General features: G+C 44.9%; 1 protein-coding gene across 6 annotated transcripts in view; it reads right to left on the bottom strand.

Annotated features, from left to right (window-relative positions):
* The window catches only part of INF2 (inverted formin 2), a 71,330-nt gene that overhangs the window by 7,728 nt on the left and 46,448 nt on the right, over nt 1-17,154 (bottom strand). For 3 of the 6 annotated variants that reach the window (XM_088673548.1, XM_035104964.3, XM_035104978.3), the window contains exons 8-21: nt 16,169-16,984; nt 14,711-14,856; nt 13,590-13,651; nt 11,773-11,875; nt 11,557-11,642; nt 10,629-10,729; nt 8,905-8,975; nt 7,680-7,787; nt 7,483-7,553; nt 6,511-6,631; nt 6,233-6,397; nt 5,390-5,492; nt 3,234-3,398; nt 52-813 (exon numbers count right to left, since the gene is read on the bottom strand). In XM_088673548.1, the coding sequence (XP_088529674.1) occupies nt 52-813; nt 3,234-3,398; nt 5,390-5,492; nt 6,233-6,397; nt 6,511-6,631; nt 7,483-7,553; nt 7,680-7,787; nt 8,905-8,975; nt 10,629-10,729; nt 11,557-11,642; nt 11,773-11,875; nt 13,590-13,651; nt 14,711-14,856; nt 16,169-16,984 (2,880 nt within the window). The remainder of the gene's footprint in view (nt 1-51; nt 814-3,233; nt 3,399-5,389; nt 5,493-6,232; nt 6,398-6,510; nt 6,632-7,482; nt 7,554-7,679; nt 7,788-8,904; nt 8,976-10,628; nt 10,730-11,556; nt 11,643-11,772; nt 11,876-13,589; nt 13,652-14,710; nt 14,857-16,168; nt 16,985-17,154) is intronic. The other 3 variants (XM_088673553.1, XM_035104971.3, XM_088673555.1) reach the window with 2 other exon arrangements.

Genomic DNA, 17,154 nt, shown 5'->3' with positions numbered 1-17,154 from the left:
AAGTTCGGCTCAGTCTTGACCTCCAGCAATTACAATTCAAAAAGGGCTTACTTGAGTTGCTCTTGCTGTGCCTTTTCTTCTTCTTCCGCTTTGAGGAGCCCCTTTGGCCCTCCTTGTCGGCAAGGGCTTGCTCCTGACGGACCGTCGCCGAACACGAAGAATCGGTCACCGGCTCCTCCGAGAAGGACTTCTCCTGAGAGATGTCCACCAGAGAGTCTACAGAAGGTTCTTTCTTCCCCTTGATTGCTTCTTTCGGCGCCTCCGGGGTTAGTAGATCTGTGGTATGTCCAGGCTCTTCCTCCTTTCTGCTGCCTTTCCTGACGGCGCCGCTCAAATGCTCATTCGGATTGAAGCCGTTCTGCGAACAACAAACCGGTTCTGTTCCACCAGCTGGGTCTCCAGAGCCTAATGAAATAGTTTCACTTTCGTAGCCGGACGTGCTGCTCCCAAACTTGATGAAGGATGTTGACTGGGACAACACCAAGTCATTGAAGTCCACGTTGTCCTGGGCGCTACAGGTAACGGTGCCCTCTTGCACGTTTGCACCATTTCCTGATTTTCCGCCTCCCTCCAGTGGAAACGAATTCAAGGAATTCGTCTCAGGACCAGGCTGGGTTGGAGAACACCTCCCATTTCCCACTCCAGGAACGGGCTTGTCAGAAGCCACAGGGTCAGTGACAACCTCACGCGTCTTAACTGGGGTCACGGCATCCGAAGTTGTTTTTTCTACTTGACCCTGGAGGCTAGTTCGTGCAACCACATCCTTTTCCCCTTCCTCCTTCGCTGGGTCTTTGGCAAGCTGGACACTTTGGCCTGGGGAAAAAGGACAAAATACACAAGGATCAGATCACTTTGAATAAGGCAAAAAAAAAAAAATTACTCAGAGACTTCACGATGTTGAATTACAACAAGAAGATGCCTCATTCCCGGAGAATTACAGATGTCTAAAATCGTGACCTAACTTTGCAGCTGCCCCTTACTTATCTAACATCAATAACAAAGCCTATAGATGGGCCTTTTCTAGAGCCCGTTTTGAGGCAATGCCCTCAGCTGTGCTGTACGGCAAATTTCTGCGGGTACCAATTCATGAGCGCCTTTGCCTTTGCATGTCCAATAAGGTAGAATGTGTCACTCACATCCTTTTATTTTGTGAATTTTATAGTGAAGAAAGAGCTCAACTTATTTTACCCCATTTATCAAAATTTATACCCTTACAATATTATTTGGAATTCTCCTCCGAAACCTTACGAAAATTCCTTCTGGAAGATTCCTCAAGTCCAGTATCATATGATGTGGCCAAATTCTGCACTTTAGCTATTAAGAAACGTAAATCCTTTCTATTGAATAATTCATTGCAAATTCCTTTTGTGTAACTGTTCTGCTTCTGGGGACGTTATTGCTGATTTTTTGTTTGGAATTATGGTACTTTGTATTGCTGGCTTTTGCTGTAATAAAACTGAACTGAACTGAACAAGGATCAGATCCATCTCTGGGTTTGTTTGTTTTTTGTGAATGAGAAAAACACGCTGTTGGACAAACATTCCGGCTGCTCCTGAGTTTCCCTAGTGCCACCCCCCACCAAGACTTTCTGGGTTCTCCACCTCTCCTTCTTAGTAATGTCAGTTTCCCTGCCCTTCTTTTATTCTACCGCCTGCCATTGGGGGAGATGGGAAATGTGATGTGAAGCCACATGCTGAGTAACCGTTGATGTGGCAGTGTTGTGCAGTGGTTAGAGCAGTCATCCCCAAACTGCGGCCCTCCAGATGTTTTGGCCTACAACTCCCATGATCCCCAGAGCTAACAGGACCAGTGGTTGGGGAAGGACTAGGCAGCTGCCTAGGGCGCCATAATAGAGGGGGCGCTGGCCAGCCTGCCTGCCGCCACCTGCCGCCCCCCGGTGCTGCGGGCGAGGCAGCCCCAGGCTCGTGCTCCCTGCGTGCCTCTGGAGAGCGGCCTGAAGCCGCTCAACAGCTGAGAGGTGCAGTGGAGGCAGCCCCAGGCTAGCGCTCCCTGCGCGAAGGTCCGGAGGCGCGCGGGGAGCGCACGCCTGGGGCTGCCTCCTCCGCGCCTCTCAGCGGCTTCAGGCCGCTCTCCGGAGGCACACGGGGAGCGCGAGCCTGGGGCCACCGCACCGTACCTCTCAGCTGTTCAGCTCTCAGCACGCCTCCGGAGAGCTGCCTGAAGCTACTGAGACTGCTTTTTAACCCTTCCCCTCACCAACAACCAAGGAACTCTCTTTTTATTTTTTTCATTTTTTCTATTTTCTATTTTTTTCTAAAAAAGGTCAACAACTCTGGGAAATGGGGAGGGGGGCCAGAAGGTGATCTTGCCTAGGCCACAAAAAACCCTAGCACCGGCCCTGCATACACCACCTTTAGCTCCTTGGAGAAGATGGTGGGATATAAATTGAATGCCACTGGGCTGCTGCTTTCTAGCTTAGCCTCCTGTTTGCCCTGACGTCTAGTCCCAGCCTCTGAAATGGTAAGTTCTACATTCCGCCACATGGGGGCTCAGTCAAATGAAATGCTACCCACACAAAGCTTCATTGCACAGATGCTCTGGATATCAGCTGCTGGGAACTACAAGGGGAGCGCTGTTGTGTTCAGGTCCTACTTGCAGGCTTCCTATTGGAATCAGGTCCTGTACGCCACTGTGAGAACAGGATGCATGTCTAGGTGGACCTTTGGCACCTAACTGAGCAGGAAATCTTATGTTCTTAAAATCCCCAACCCCTGCCGCTGCCAAAAAGAGCCATTGTTTTATGGGACAATGTTGCCCATAAAATTTAAAAACCTATTTTCATTGTAGTGACGGGTGATTTTTGTGATCGCAAGTTGTTTAAATCTGTTTTCATGTTTTATTTTATCTTGCCCTAGAATATCAGGGTAAAGGGTGGCTAATAACATGTTAGTTTTAACAACAACAGCAGCGGCAGCAGCAGAAACAGCAATTGATACTACAGTCGTACCTTGGAAGTTGAACGAAATCCGTTCCGGAAGTCCGTTCGATTTCCAAAACGTTCGCAAAAGCGTGACTCCTGATTGGCTGCATGAAGCTCCTGCAGCTAATTAGAAGCTGCGGAAGCCTCGTCAGATGTTCGGCTTCTAAAAATAGTTCGCAAACCAGTCACTTCCGGGTTTGCAGCGTTTGGGAGCCAAAACGTCTGAGAACTAGGCTGTTCGAAAACCAGGCTATGACCGTATTACTACGATTTTTGGATTTCCTGTTCTTACCATTTTCTTTCCCTTTCTGCGGTTGACTGGGTGATGTTTTCGCGGGCCTGTCTGTATCGGCTTTGTTCCTGGCCGTTTTCCGCAGCTGAAACCCCTTCCTGATGTCAGCCAGCAAAGCATCGATAACACACACTTCGTCTTGCTTCACAGCTCCTACCTTAACTGCTGTTGAAAATGGAGGAGAGTTAGCCAGACGATCAGTTTGACATGCTGGGGCTTCTGAATTTCAGAAGAAGGTACTTATATTTAAGCTCCCATGAGATGTAGCGATGGCTGCCCACTTGGATGGCTTTAAAAAAGGATTAGGACAATATTGCAGAGGATAATGCTATTAATTGATTGCTGCCGTCCAAAATATCTGAAGAGCATCAGGTTGGTGGAAGAAGAATACAGTAGCAACTCGGTTCTCGAACGTAATCCGTTCCGGAAGACCGTTCCAGTTCTGAAACGTTCGAAAACCGAGGTGCAAAGGGCTGTCTACAAATTCAATTGAGAAAATGGAAAAACATGCAGTCGACTGTTCAACTTCTGAGGCGTGTTTGAAAACAGAAGCATTTGCGGGTGAAACTCAGAAAATTAGAATATCGTCGAAAAGTGCATTTATTTAAGTAATGCAACTTATTATTTTTTCTTTTAATTTTTACAAAGGCTTTCTTTTGGAAATTCCACAGTAATAAAACAAATAGTTACAATGATACAAAAAGAAACATCACTGTTACATTTCGATAATGACATTCCATTTATAATTGACCCGCCTAATGACAAATAATTACAATTACAATAAATAAAGGCTTGATATATCTTGCTTTGCATGTCATGCATCTATCTCATATAGGTTTCACCTTTTAAGTTGGGTTACGGAAATAAATGCACTTTTCGACGATATTCTAATTTTCCGAGTTTCACCTGTACTTCCGGCATAGCTGCCAAGTTATCCCTTTTTTACAGGGATTTTCCCTTATGCTGAATAGGCTTCCTCGCGAGAAAAGGGAAAACTTGGCAGCTATGACTTCCGGGTTTTTGGCGTTCGGGTTCCGAAATGTTCGTCAACAGAGAAGTTTGAGAACCGAGGTACCACTGTAGCTTAATTGAAACCTTTTACTTAATTTCCTTCCATTATTCTTTCCCTAGCAGCATGGCTACATGATCCCAAAACCCATCATATAGCGTTGCACTAGAAGTGGTGGTTCTCAAAGGGTGTGGTGGGAAGATTCAAAGAAACATTTAAACATTTTAGTGTAGTACAGTATAGCATGCTATCATCATCATCATCATCATCATCATCATCATCATCATCATCATCATCATTTTTTGCAGATTATGGATGGGTATCTTAAAAGACAGCATCTTAAAAAGCAGAGACATCGCCTTGCTGGCAAAGGTCCATCTAGTTAAAGCTATGGTTTCCCCAGTAGTGATGTATGGAAGTGAGAGCTGGACCATAAAGAAGGCTGATCCCCGAAGAATTGATGCTTTTGAATTATGGTGCTGGAAGAGACTCTTGAGAGTCCCATTGACAGAAAGAAGATCAAACCTATCCATTCTGAACGAAATCAGCCCTGAGTGCTCACTGGAAGAACAGATCCTGAAGCTGAGGCTCCAATACTTTGGCCACCTCATGAGAAGAGAAGACTCCCTGGAAAAGACCCTGATGTTGGGAAAGATTGAGGGCACAAGGAGAAGGGGACGACAGAGGACGAGATGGTTGGTCAGTGTTCTCGAAGCCACCAACATGAGTTTGACCAAACTGCGGGAGGCAGTGGAAGACAGGAGTGCCTGGCGTGCTCTTGTCCATGGGGTCACGAAGAGTCGGACACGACTAAACAACAATATCTTTTCAAAATGAGAGCAAGAGCAACAAGTGATACTCTTATAAATCAAGCACTGCTGGGAGTTGTTTCTCTTTGTTTTCAAATGCATTTGTTATCAATAAAAAAAAAATATCAGTGTGGCACGAGCAAATTTTAATTCTGAATGTGTGGCTCAGAGAAAAGAAAAGTCTGAGAAACCACTGCACTAGTGAGTACTGGAATGGATGCATATTTGTAAGAATCACCTGGGAAGGGAGCAAGGCACTGAGCAGAACTTCCATGACCAAGAGCACTCTTGCTCAAACAGCTACCACATTACGTCAACAAGCCCATCTGGATACTCACTGATCTTTCCATTTTCTCCTTTCTGCCTCTTTGCCTCTTCTTCCTCCAACTGCTTCTTCCGTTTCTCAGCTCTTGCCGCTTGCTCCTTTCGGTCCTTGTTCTCCTGTGGGAAGGAGACACTGGCATGTAAAGGGCATATCAAAGGTTTGCTTTAGTTTTATTGGCAAATTATTTTTTATTGATTTTCCTTTTTTTTTAAAAAAAACCCCACAGGAATCGTCACCAAATTAATACAAATTTAATACAAACTTAAAAGCTGACTTCCCACCCCCTGATGTTCCTTCTTTTTCCACCCCTCCATTGCTGCTCCAAATACATTTGCTTTCCCAATTTTCATTCCAATATTCAATTAAATTAAACATAATTATGTTACAGTAATATTTCATCCCATCTCCCCGCTCATTGGTTGTAGAAGTACCAATTTCTGCAGAGACTTTTATATATAACATTTCCACAAAATAATCAGGTAGAGTAAATCTCTTTCCTCTGTCTATAATAATCATTAACTTTAAATCATTTCCCTCTGATACCTCTCGGGTAGAGCTCTGCCTTAGAAAAACAAACCCTACTTTTTTTTCTTAACCCCCCCCCCAAAAAAAACATGAAAACAAAGGTTTTCTTTATTATCAGGCTGCCACAGCAGCTACTAACCACGATGGCTAAATTCTATCTCCACTGCCAGAAGCATTATCCGATTTCCTGTGCTTCCTTTTCTGTGCATATTGCAATCTTATATGCTAAATGGTGATGATCATGATGTGTAGTTCACAAACAGATTCCCCACCTTATCTCCTATTTCCTTACAATATTTAGGATCCCACTATTTCATTCTCAAATTCAAACCTTTAATGCTTTGATGTAGAGATCCCGGAAAGTTTTCATGGTGTTAAACATATCTTCCAAAGACAACTTGTTTGGGTCCTCGCAGAGGTAGTTGGCAAGCTTTACTTTCTTCGTTTCAATGGCTTCGAACTCTGTCTCCAACTTCTTGTTAGAGCTGATGCTCTCCTGAAAGACATTGGATTTAGGTCAGAATTACAAAACAAAAAACCACAGCAGCAAACTGCCCTGGCAAAATGGCGGAGGACTCTAAGCGCAGTGAGCCTGTAGCACACTCCTACCTGAATGGCTTTTCCATACTGGGCTCTCACGTCTTCCGTTGATGACGACAATTTCCGTTCAAGATCCTGCAGCTTTTTCAGATTGGAACTGGATTCAGAACGTATCACATCAAGGTTGATCCTGAAAAGGGACAGGCCACAAGTTCTGGCGACTGCACCCGCTAATTCTGGGAAAGAACTAGGAGTTATGTGGGGCTTGTGTGGGATACAAATTCCCATTGGAAGTTTATTTATTGATAAGAGATATTTGCACCCCAAAATTCCAAGGCAAAATGCAATGTGTGTGTGTGTGTGTGTGTGTGTGTGTCTGTCTGTCTGTCTGTCTGTCTGTCTGTCTGTCTATCAGTAAGAGCTGTTCGGCAGTGGAATTTGCTACCAAGGAGTGTGGTGGAGTCTCCTTCTTTGGAGGTCTTTAAGCAGAGGCTTGACAGCCATATGTCAAGAATGCTTTGATGGTGTTTCCTGCTTGGCAGGGGGTTGGACTGGATGGCCCTTGTGGTCTCTTCCAACTCTATGATTCTATGATCTATCTATCTATCTGATCTATCTGAAATATATCGCAGTGATTTACTATGCAAAAACATAAAACCATAGAGTAATTTTTTTAAAAAAAATTAAAAGCAAAATAATTAAAAATAAAGCTTTTTCCAGAGACCAGGGTCAGGCAACTGTAGGTTCACTGCAGTACATTTGGAAACAGGAATAGAGGACTTGTTGAACTCTAGCCAAATCTTGGACTACAGTCTCCAACATCCTTGACAATTGGCCATGCTGTCTGGGGCTGACGTGACCTGGCAGTTCAACAACATCTGTAGGGGGTTGCAAGTTCCCCACTCCTGCTCTGAAGTATGACGTTCAAAGACCAAAGTCCTGGCAGTTTATTTGCTGGTCTCGTTTTTTTCCTTGGCAACAACTTTACATTTTTTAAAACACACCCGCCCACATGCATGCATGCACACAATGCGCTCCTACCCTGCTGCCTTTGAAACATATTCAATGTCTTTGGGAAGCTCCAGCAAGTCTGTGTGATTTTTTTCTACTTCCTAAGCAAAAAAAGAGAAAACATTATTATTATTATTATTATTATTATTATTATTATCATCATCATCCGCAGATCTCACACAACATAATATTACATTATATAAAACCCACGAAATATCAGAAAATACCTCCAAAATATGGTGGAGCAGCGTAATGCGAGTCTGGTTTGCTTTCGTTTCTGTTAGCTTGAGCAAAGTGCCAATTTTAAAGCCGTCGGCATCTCCCGTGTGACTTCCCTGCGGAAAGAAGAAAAATGCACCAAAACAGGCCCATAAGAAGAGACTTGCGGGTTCAAGTAAAAGGCCCCTTTGGACAACCATCCTGTTCTCATAGTAACCACCCATTTGCTTACGGGATGTCTGCAAGCAGGTTCGGAGTGCAATAGAACTCTTCCCACAAGGGATTGCTAGCAACTGGCATTTTAGAGGGATAGGTGAATCTGCCCGTTTCAGTTTCTGCCGCTTTCTCATTTTCCCCAATCTTGAAGTTCAGTTCACCACATTTCTGGATCAGTTTGTGCGTTTCTTAAAGAAAAAACTCATGGAAAATTTGCCTAAAATACTGTATTGGCCTGAATATAAGCCGCACCCGAATATAAGCTGCACCTGAATATAAGCCGCACCTTTAAAATTGGAGGGGGGGGGAAGGGAAAATACCCAAATATAAGCCCCTCCCTTCCTTGCTGCTATTGACTACATACTAGGGAGCTGCACTTTAACTTTTCATGGTCGGAATTTGGGGGGGAAAGTGAGAGCCAGTGTGGTGTAGTGGTTAAGAGTGGTAGACTCGTAATCTGGGGAACCGGGTCCGCGTCTACACTCCTCCACATACAGCTGCTGGGTGACCTTGGGCTAGTCACACTTCTCTGAAGTCTCTCAGCCCCACTCACCTCACAGGGTGTTTGTTGTGGGGGAGGAAGGGAAAGGAGAATGTTAGCCGCTTTGAGACTCCTTCAGGTAGTGATAAAGCGGGATATCAAATCCGAACTCTTCTATATCCAGGCCAATATAGTACAGTACATAGGGTTTTTTTTTGCAAACGATTTCCCCAAATAGAATGAGTTTTTTGTATGTTATTATTTTAAATATTATTAATAATGATTTTTTACACACAATTTGCCCTTAGGATGTGCCTTTTCTGTAAACATTACTCAACTAAAGAACTGCATAGCAAAGTTCAGAGGAGTGTGAATTTGGAGGGATAGCTATGTTTTGGTTTGCAGAAGCACAAATGTATGTCGGTTTGCCTTTAAAACTGAAGTGGAACAAATTTCTCTCCCATCCCTAAAACTCAGGGGAAGGAAGGGAAAGACTAAGGCCACTTCTAAAATGCATGCTTTAATCTATCACTTACGTAGTTCAAGAAGTTTCCAACTTTCAGGATCAACTGACAGAAAACAGGCAACCGTTTGCTGGTGAGGAGATCTGGGGGAGGAAAAAAATAAATTGGTACGAAGCCTGAAAACAAGACCTTAGGGCAGGCATCCCCAAACTGTGGCCCTCCAGATGTTTTGGCCTACAACTCCCATGATCCCTAGCTAACAGGACCAGTGGTCGCGGAAGATGGGAATTGTAGTCCAAAACATCTGGAGGGCCGAAGTTTGGGGATGCCTGCCTTAGGGCAACAGCCCTATCCCCATCTGTGATTCCAAGCAACTGGTTTTTAGAGAAATACTGCCTCCGAGAATGGATAGCTCAGATGGTTAGAGCGTGGTGCCAAAGTTGCAGGTTCAATCCCCGTACGGGACAGCTGCATTGCAGAGGGTTGGACTAGATGATCCTCAGGGTCCCTTCCAACTACCATTCCATGATTGTGGCTAGTAGCCATTGATAGCCCTTGAATTTGCCCAGTCCTCTTTCAAAGCCAAATCCAGGTTGGTGCCCATCACTGCCTCCTGCAGCAGCGAGTTCCACAGTTTGTGGGAAAGTACTTTCTTTTCTGCAGAGCCATGGAATATTCCTATATCAGATTTAGAACCAGGAGTCAAGGAAGCTGCCTTATGACGAGTAAATATCACTGGTCCATTTAGCTCAGTGCAGTTTACCCTGACTGACAGCGGATCCCCAGGGTTTCAAAACAGGAGACATTTGAACCCCTAGATATGCGGGGAATTGAACTTGGGACGTTCTGCTTGCAAAGCACATGCTCTACTACTGAGCTAAAGCCCTTCCCAAATAAAGGTTAGGAAACATACAAAGAAGCGAGGCCTGCCACCGTGCCCCCCAGTCCTCCCTTGCAGAGTTATCTTTGTGTGAGTAAGCAAAATGCCTTAATTTTTTTTTGGGGGGGGGGTATGGAGGAGAACAGATTTCTAACCCAGGAAGCTGGCTTTCAAGTGCAGGGCAGCAGCACCTACAGCTAATTTATGGGCTGAGGTTTCTTTGGAAACTGTTGCTATGCAGATGGGATTAGTACACTGCATGCCGAACGGATCGTGGCTCCATTCCATTCACCATCACTCGGCTGATCTGTGCTAGCCTAATCTGGAGGCACCGAGTACATAAGATAGCTAAAGTTTGCATTTCCTGCACAAACACAGATCTGTGCGTTGGAGCAGTGTATGACCTCGTTTCTCATTTAAAAAAGCCAACTCTTGCATTTGACCGAGTCCTACCTATAAATGGGACCCAGGTGGCACTGTGGGTTAAACCACAGAGCCTAGGACTTGCTGATCAGAAGGTCGGCAGTTCGAATCCCTGCAACGGGGTGAGCTCCCGTTGCTTGGTCCCAGCTCCTGCCAACATAGCAGTTCGAAAGCACATCCATAGGTCTTTACCTCCAAGTGGGAAGGTAAATGGCATTTCCGTGTGCTGCTCTGGTTCGCCAGAAGTGGCTTTGTCATGCTGGCCACATGACCTGGAAGTTGTACGCCAGCTCCTTCGGCCAATAATGCGAGATGAGCGCCGCAACCCCAGAGTCAATCACGACTGGACCTAATGGTCAGGGGTCCCTTTACCTTTACCTATAAATGAGCCCCATCCTGGGAGTTTGATTTCTTTGGACATCACCAACTGAGATGGGATGTCCAAACATCGGGGAGCACAAAAGATCTACCTAGGGGTTAAGTCCTTGTTTACCTTCACAAGCCCTCCTGATGGTTTCTGCTTTGGGCTGCAGCATCTCCAGCAGAACGGCCGTCTCTTCGCACATGAGCATACACTCGATCCGCAGCTGGTAGCTGGAACAGAAACAGTGACGCTGACACAAAAACCTTGCACCTACACTATATTGAAAGGATGAAAGCACACTGACCCCTTCTCTCTGCTCTCCCCCAACTTTTTACGGTAGACAGCATTAAAGTCTCACATCAACTAGAACTGATCTTTAAAAAGGACTGAAAATAGAGAAAGATATACCGCATTTTTCCATGTATAACATGACCCCCATGTATCGTAAACAACTATCTGACTTTTAGAAGACATCTGAAGGCAGCAGCCCTGTTTAGGGAACTTTTTAACGATTGACATTTTAATGTATTTTTGCCGTTTTGTTGGAAGCTGCCCAGAGTAGCTGGGGAAACCCAGCCAGATTGGCGGGGTATAAATAATAAATTATTATTATTATTATTATTATTATTATTATTATTATTATTATTATTATTATTATATTGCAGTATTATTATTTTCAAATATCTCAAGGGCTGTCACATGGAAGATGGAGCAAGCTTATTTTCTCCTGCTCTGGAGGGTAGGACTCAAACCAATGGCTTCAAGTTACAAGATAGATTCTGACTAAACATCCTTTCTGGTACAACAGATAAAATGCGTCCACTTCTCCAAAACTAAAAAAAAGCAGGCAAGACAAAAAACACACACAACCTTCCCTCAAAACATACAACTCCTCACTAAGCAACAAAAGCCAAAAATTCTCAATTAAAAACAAATAAATTGGGAGGTGAATTCTTGATGCCCACAGATACAATGTTAGGGACTCTGTTAATCTGTTAGAACATAGGATTCATTTCCTTAACAGCCCCTGTTAAAAGACGTGAGGCTTTCCCATTACCTAGGAACCCCAAGTAGCAGAAGATAGAACTGATCTGCATTTGCCAATTTGTCCTTTTCTTCTTTGAAGGATTTCAGGTTTTCTATCTGAGAAGAAAGCAGAAGGGTTAAGTTCCAAGAATATCACTGCATTTACATACCCATTGCAACACAGAACTGAAGAACTGTGAAATGAGACTTTGCTTATGTGTGTTTAGAAAAAAAGGGCACAGCTTACTTCATGCTTTTCGGGTAGGAGTTTCAGCAGCTGCTTGAGAACCTCCACGTCAAACTTCGTTCGGTCGCCTTTCTGGATCATGTCAACCACCTCCACATTTGGGCTATGGGTCAAAGAGAGAGCTGGTTAGATGCAACTACTGCCCTCCGGGGATAGGAAATTATGAACTGGGAGTGGAGGCAGGGAAGTCATAGGACCTCTTCTGATAGTTAGAATTTGAAGGCTGCCCAATGAAATTGCCTGGCAAGTCAGTTCAGCACGGATGAAAGTTAGGGATGGGAGTACTTGTCAATTTTTGGTGTTTCTCGGTTTCTCATTTTTCCAGCTTAAGTTCAGTTTTCCAAATTTCTACATCAGTTTTAATTTATTTTGGTTTTTTTAAAGTGCTCGTGTGAATGTCATTACCATTATAATGCTACAACATGTTTGCATTTCCCCTTAATATACAGGTGAAACTCGGAAAATCAAAACATCGTCGAAAAGTGCATTTATTTCAGTAATGCAACTTAAAAGGTGAAACCAATAAAAGAGATAGATGCATGGCATGCAAAGCAAGATTTGTTGTAATTGTAATTATTTGTCGTTAGGCGGGTCAATTATAAATGGAATGTAATTAATGAAATGTAATAGCGATGTTTATTTTTGTATTATTGTAACTATTTGTTTTATTACTGTGGAATTTCCAAAAGAAAGCATTTTTAAAAATAAAAATAATAAGTTGCATTACTGAAATAAATGCACTTTTCGACAATATTCTAATTTTTCGAGTTTCACCTGTACACATTTTCGTAGTCCCTAATATATTGTGCATTTTTGTATGTTAGTTTCGCTAATAAGATCTGCGTTTCTATGCACACTTTTCTTCGGAGTGCACATTCCCACCCCCACCCCCACCCCGGGCACATTACTTGACTGAAAAACTGCATTGCAAAATTCAGAGTAGTGTAGATTCAAATCTAAACGCAAACTGAATCAAATCTCCCTCTTCCCTGTCCCTAACAAAAGCAAACTCTTCTTCATTCTGTGCATAATTGTCTTACGGAGTTCACTGCAACAAGCTGTAGTGCTGTTGCCGGTTTCAGAAAAGGATTAGACACATTCAAGGAGACTAGATCAACCAATGGCTACTAACCACTGTTTAGCTTTGAATATCTATTGCTAAGGTCCATCAATACACTGGGGACTCAGCTATACAGCTGCAAATGAAATGTTTTAAGTGTGTTGTAAAGTGCATTATACAAATGTGACACTAGATGGCGATGGTGAGCTATGGCAAATGCAATATATTTTTTAAAAAACTTTTTTTAAAAATCATTTTTCACAACATTTTTAAAATATGTGTCTAGATTCCACTTGGGTCTTTCATACTCTAGGCTGTTGCCTAGAAATAAAAGTAAAGCAAGTTTAACTGCTGTTCAGACAACTGCAGGCTCATGCTGGGGCACAATTATTACAATTTTGGGGTGTTGTTCCTCTCACCCCACCTCAATGCCAAAAAAGAGATCTGGGCTGAATACTTCAGCTAAAAACTAGTCAAAATATGCCATTACTGTTATTTAAATGAATCAAGACGGCTGCTTGTGGGAATTATTTGTGTTCGTGTATGAGGTTCTGGATTCAGGGCAAAATTTGCACAAATTTATAGGTTACAATATTTCGGACAGCCACACTTCCTTAAATCCTATTGAAATCCACAAGAATTGCATGAATAAACCCCCCCACAGGATTGCAACATCTACTAGGATTGCTAAGGAGTGTTGATTTTTCATCAACATTTGACCTTAATGCTCTTTTTCAATCGTGAAACGAGATCTCACCACTTGAATTGCTTCAAAAAGATGTTCAAATTGAGACTCTTCTTGGACTCCAGAAACGTGATCTGTTTTGGGAAAGGAAAACATTTTTGGTCATTCTTACAAATAAGTGCACGAAAGTTACTCGGCCACTTTTTCTTAATGGTTAGACCATTGGTCCATTTGGCATAGTACTGCCTACACAAACTGGCAGCAGCTCTCCAAGGTTACAGCCAGGGGTCTCTTTTCTCAGCCCTACCTAGAGATGATGGGATTGAACCTGAGACCTCCTGCATGCAAGACAGATGCTCTACCACTGAGCTATGGCCCTTCCGCAAGGAAAGAAGAGGATTAGACAAATTTAAAAGGATTTAAAAGAGGATCAAACAATTTCATGGAGACGGCTATCAATGGCTACCAGCCACAATGGCTCTGCCCTGCCGCAATAGTTGGAGGCAGCCATGCTTCTGAACACCAGTTGCTGGAAATCACAGGAGGGGGGGAGTGTTCTTGTGCTTGGGTCCTGCTTGCAGGTTTCCTATTGAAACATTTGATTGGCCACTGCGTGAACAGGATGCTGGACTAGATGGGCTATTGGCCCGGTTTCCTTAAGGAAGAAAAGGCTGAAGGAGCTGGTTTGATTAGTCTGAAAAAGAGGAAACTGAAAGGAGTTATGAGAGCCATCTTCAAATATCTTAAGGGCTGTCACATGGAGGATGGAGCAAGCTTGTTTTCTCCTGCTCTGGAGGGTAGGACTCGAACCAATGCCTTCAAGTTACAAGGAAGGAGATTCCGACTAAGCATCAAGAAGAGCTTTCTGAGGGTAAGAGCTGTTTGACAGTGGAATGGTCTCCCTCGGCAGGTGGTGGGCTCTCCTTCTTTGGAGGTTTTGAAGCAGAGGTTAGATGCCCATCTGTCAGGGACGCTTTAGTTGAGATTCCTGCTTTGTAGGGGGTTGGACTACATGACCCTTGGGTACCTTCCAACTCTATACTTCTATCATTATATGAAAAGAAAACAAGCTTCCTTGCCTGGTCACCTAAAGGAGATTCTCCATCATCGCAGGCGAGTGGCTATCTGCAAGGCAGTCTTATTGGTATCACAGGGACAGACTGCACAGTTATCCAGACGGATCATTGTCTTACCTCCTTTGGTTCCACCTTCACCGGGGCTGCCTGCTTCTCCTTGGGCTTCGTTTGTGGGAAGCAAAACAACTGCTCTATGCTCGTGTAGTCCGGCTCAATGGTCTCCTCGCTACTGCTTGTCACGGAAGCCCACATAGAGTGTCCCTCTGCAAGACACGAGGCATTATGGCAGGCGGCACCCAACAAGTTCTCCTTACATATATCCCCTTGAAATGATGACACATATGCAAGTATTTGCACTGTGGGGAAATTATTAGATACTAGCTGGCCCTGCCACGCGTTGCTGTGGCTAATCCCTGTGACTGCACCCACCCTGTGCCGATCCATGATGTATCCCACCCCCTCTTCCCCCCTTACCCGCCTTATCCCCACCCTGTCCTGACCCATGACATATCACACCCCCTGTTCCTCCCACCCCTGGCTCATCCCTGTGACTGGTCCCACTGTGTCCTGACCTATCCCATCCAATCCCATCCCCTCCTCTCCCCCACCCCCACCCAGGCAAGTCAGTACCTCCATTCGGCCTAGTCTGTAAAGGCTTCGGCCTAGTATGTAAACAGGAGCTGAGGTGCTGTTGTGAGGGAAGGTTCTATAGGTGTAGTACCAGTTTAGCTGCCACTAGAGGGTGTTGGTTTGCAACCTGGTTCTTTTCCCACAATGCATTTTCGTCTGAGTGGTGTGTGTTGAAACACAGGATTTTGGGGTTTTTACCAGGCACAGGTGTGACACCTGTCTTTGAAAACGGTACGGGCTTGCTCTCATATTCGCATGTGGCATTGTGTCAAAATTTGAACGCTATCAGTCAAGCGGTTTTCAAGTTGATGGCACTGAAGTATTTAAGATGCCACAGGACTACGTAGCGTAAGGTTGGACTGAATCACAGAGGGCCTCTCCAGGGGTCCTTTCTATCGCGCATCAATGATAAGCTGTACTCGTTATAGTCTTGGGTGGCAGTTATTTGCTGCCCCATTTTCAATACTGTTTGGGGGGAATTTTTCTCAGAAGAATCTTCCTGGCCATGGCAGCAATCCAGCAATTTGCATTAAAAAGAAATCTCAGCAGGAGAGCCAACGATACTAAAATCGATGACGAGATATGAAAAAGAGAAGCCAAATCCCCCCTTTTTTACAAACACGTCAAAATAACAGCATTCTAGAGCATATAAAAATATATATATACCAAGTTCAAGCCAGGCATCATGGCAGCTCGAAAGCCTATCAGGACAAGGTGGCCACATGCAGCTGTCGAGACACGACAGGGAGGAAAGGGAGGCATGCATCTTTGGGGAGAGAGTTCCATAGCACTGGGGCTACCACCGTTAAGACCCTACCGACTATGCTTCAGGTGGTGTAGGCATGTGGAAAAGGACCTGCAAGGAGGACCTTAACATGCCGGTAGGCTTGCACTGGGAGAGAATTTGTGCTGGCGACATAGCGAATGGGACCTGGCATTACTTACCTCTCACCACATTCGAGGGCAGCTTCTGCCAGTTCAGCTTCTTCATCCTTAGCGTCGGAGTCTTCACCCTCTTGTGGAAGGGCCTGCCATACTCAAGGGGGACCTCGACACGGGCAATCACAATTTCATCCACGTTGCCTCCGAAGGGTGGAGGCGGTGGCACACCTCCCATGCCAGGGAGCGGGGGAGGGGGTGGCACACCACCCATGCCAGGGAGCGGGGGAGGGGGTGGCACACCTCCCATGCCAGGGAGTGGGGGAGGGGGTGGCACACCTCCCATGCCAGGGAGTGGGGGCGGTGGAGGAGGTGGCATGCCTGGGAGCGGGGGCGGTGGAGGGATCGCTGCCATGCCAGGCAGAGGGGGAGGAGGGGGAGGGACCCCCACCATGCCAGGCAGAGGGGGAGCTGGAGGTGGCGCACTTATCATGCCAGGGAGAGGTGGCGGCGGAGGCGGAGGCGGGAGCTGTTGCGATGCCATGCTAGCTGTTCCGGGAAGTGGAGGGGGAGGTGGTGGCAGTAGAGGAACACTCGATGGAGTGGAGCTTTGCACAGGCAATGCTGAGCAGGTCAGTAGCTGGGATGGCGTAACGCTCACAGACACATTTGGAGCCTCTGGGTTGGGTGGGCCGCCGGAAGAGCAAGTTGTTGGAAGAGGACATTTCTGGCAGGCGTTTGGAAGACCCTCAGAAGCTTCATTGGTCTGAGTGCTCTCATTCACTTTGTGGGCACCTCGCCGGGAGTCTGGACTTCTTTTCTTTGGCCTCTTCTTGATGGATAACAGCCTCTCCATGACTTCTTCGATGCTGTTGCCTTGTACTGCAATGAAGGGGAGGAGATCTAAGGCATCCTTAGAACCAGTTCAAAGCCTCTTTCTGCACAAACAATTATTACTACTATGACTACTATTGCATAATAATAATAATAATAATAATAATAATAATAATAATAATAATAATAATAATATATTTATACCATCTGGCTGGGTT

Source organism: Zootoca vivipara, chromosome 1 (genome assembly GCF_965207765.1).
Source record: "Zootoca vivipara chromosome 1, rZooViv2.hap1.1, whole genome shotgun sequence".
Lineage (NCBI taxonomy): Eukaryota > Metazoa > Chordata > Lepidosauria > Squamata > Lacertidae > Zootoca > Zootoca vivipara.
The sequence above is the reverse complement of the archived record's forward strand: the minus strand, read 5'-3'. Positions and strand labels throughout refer to the sequence as shown.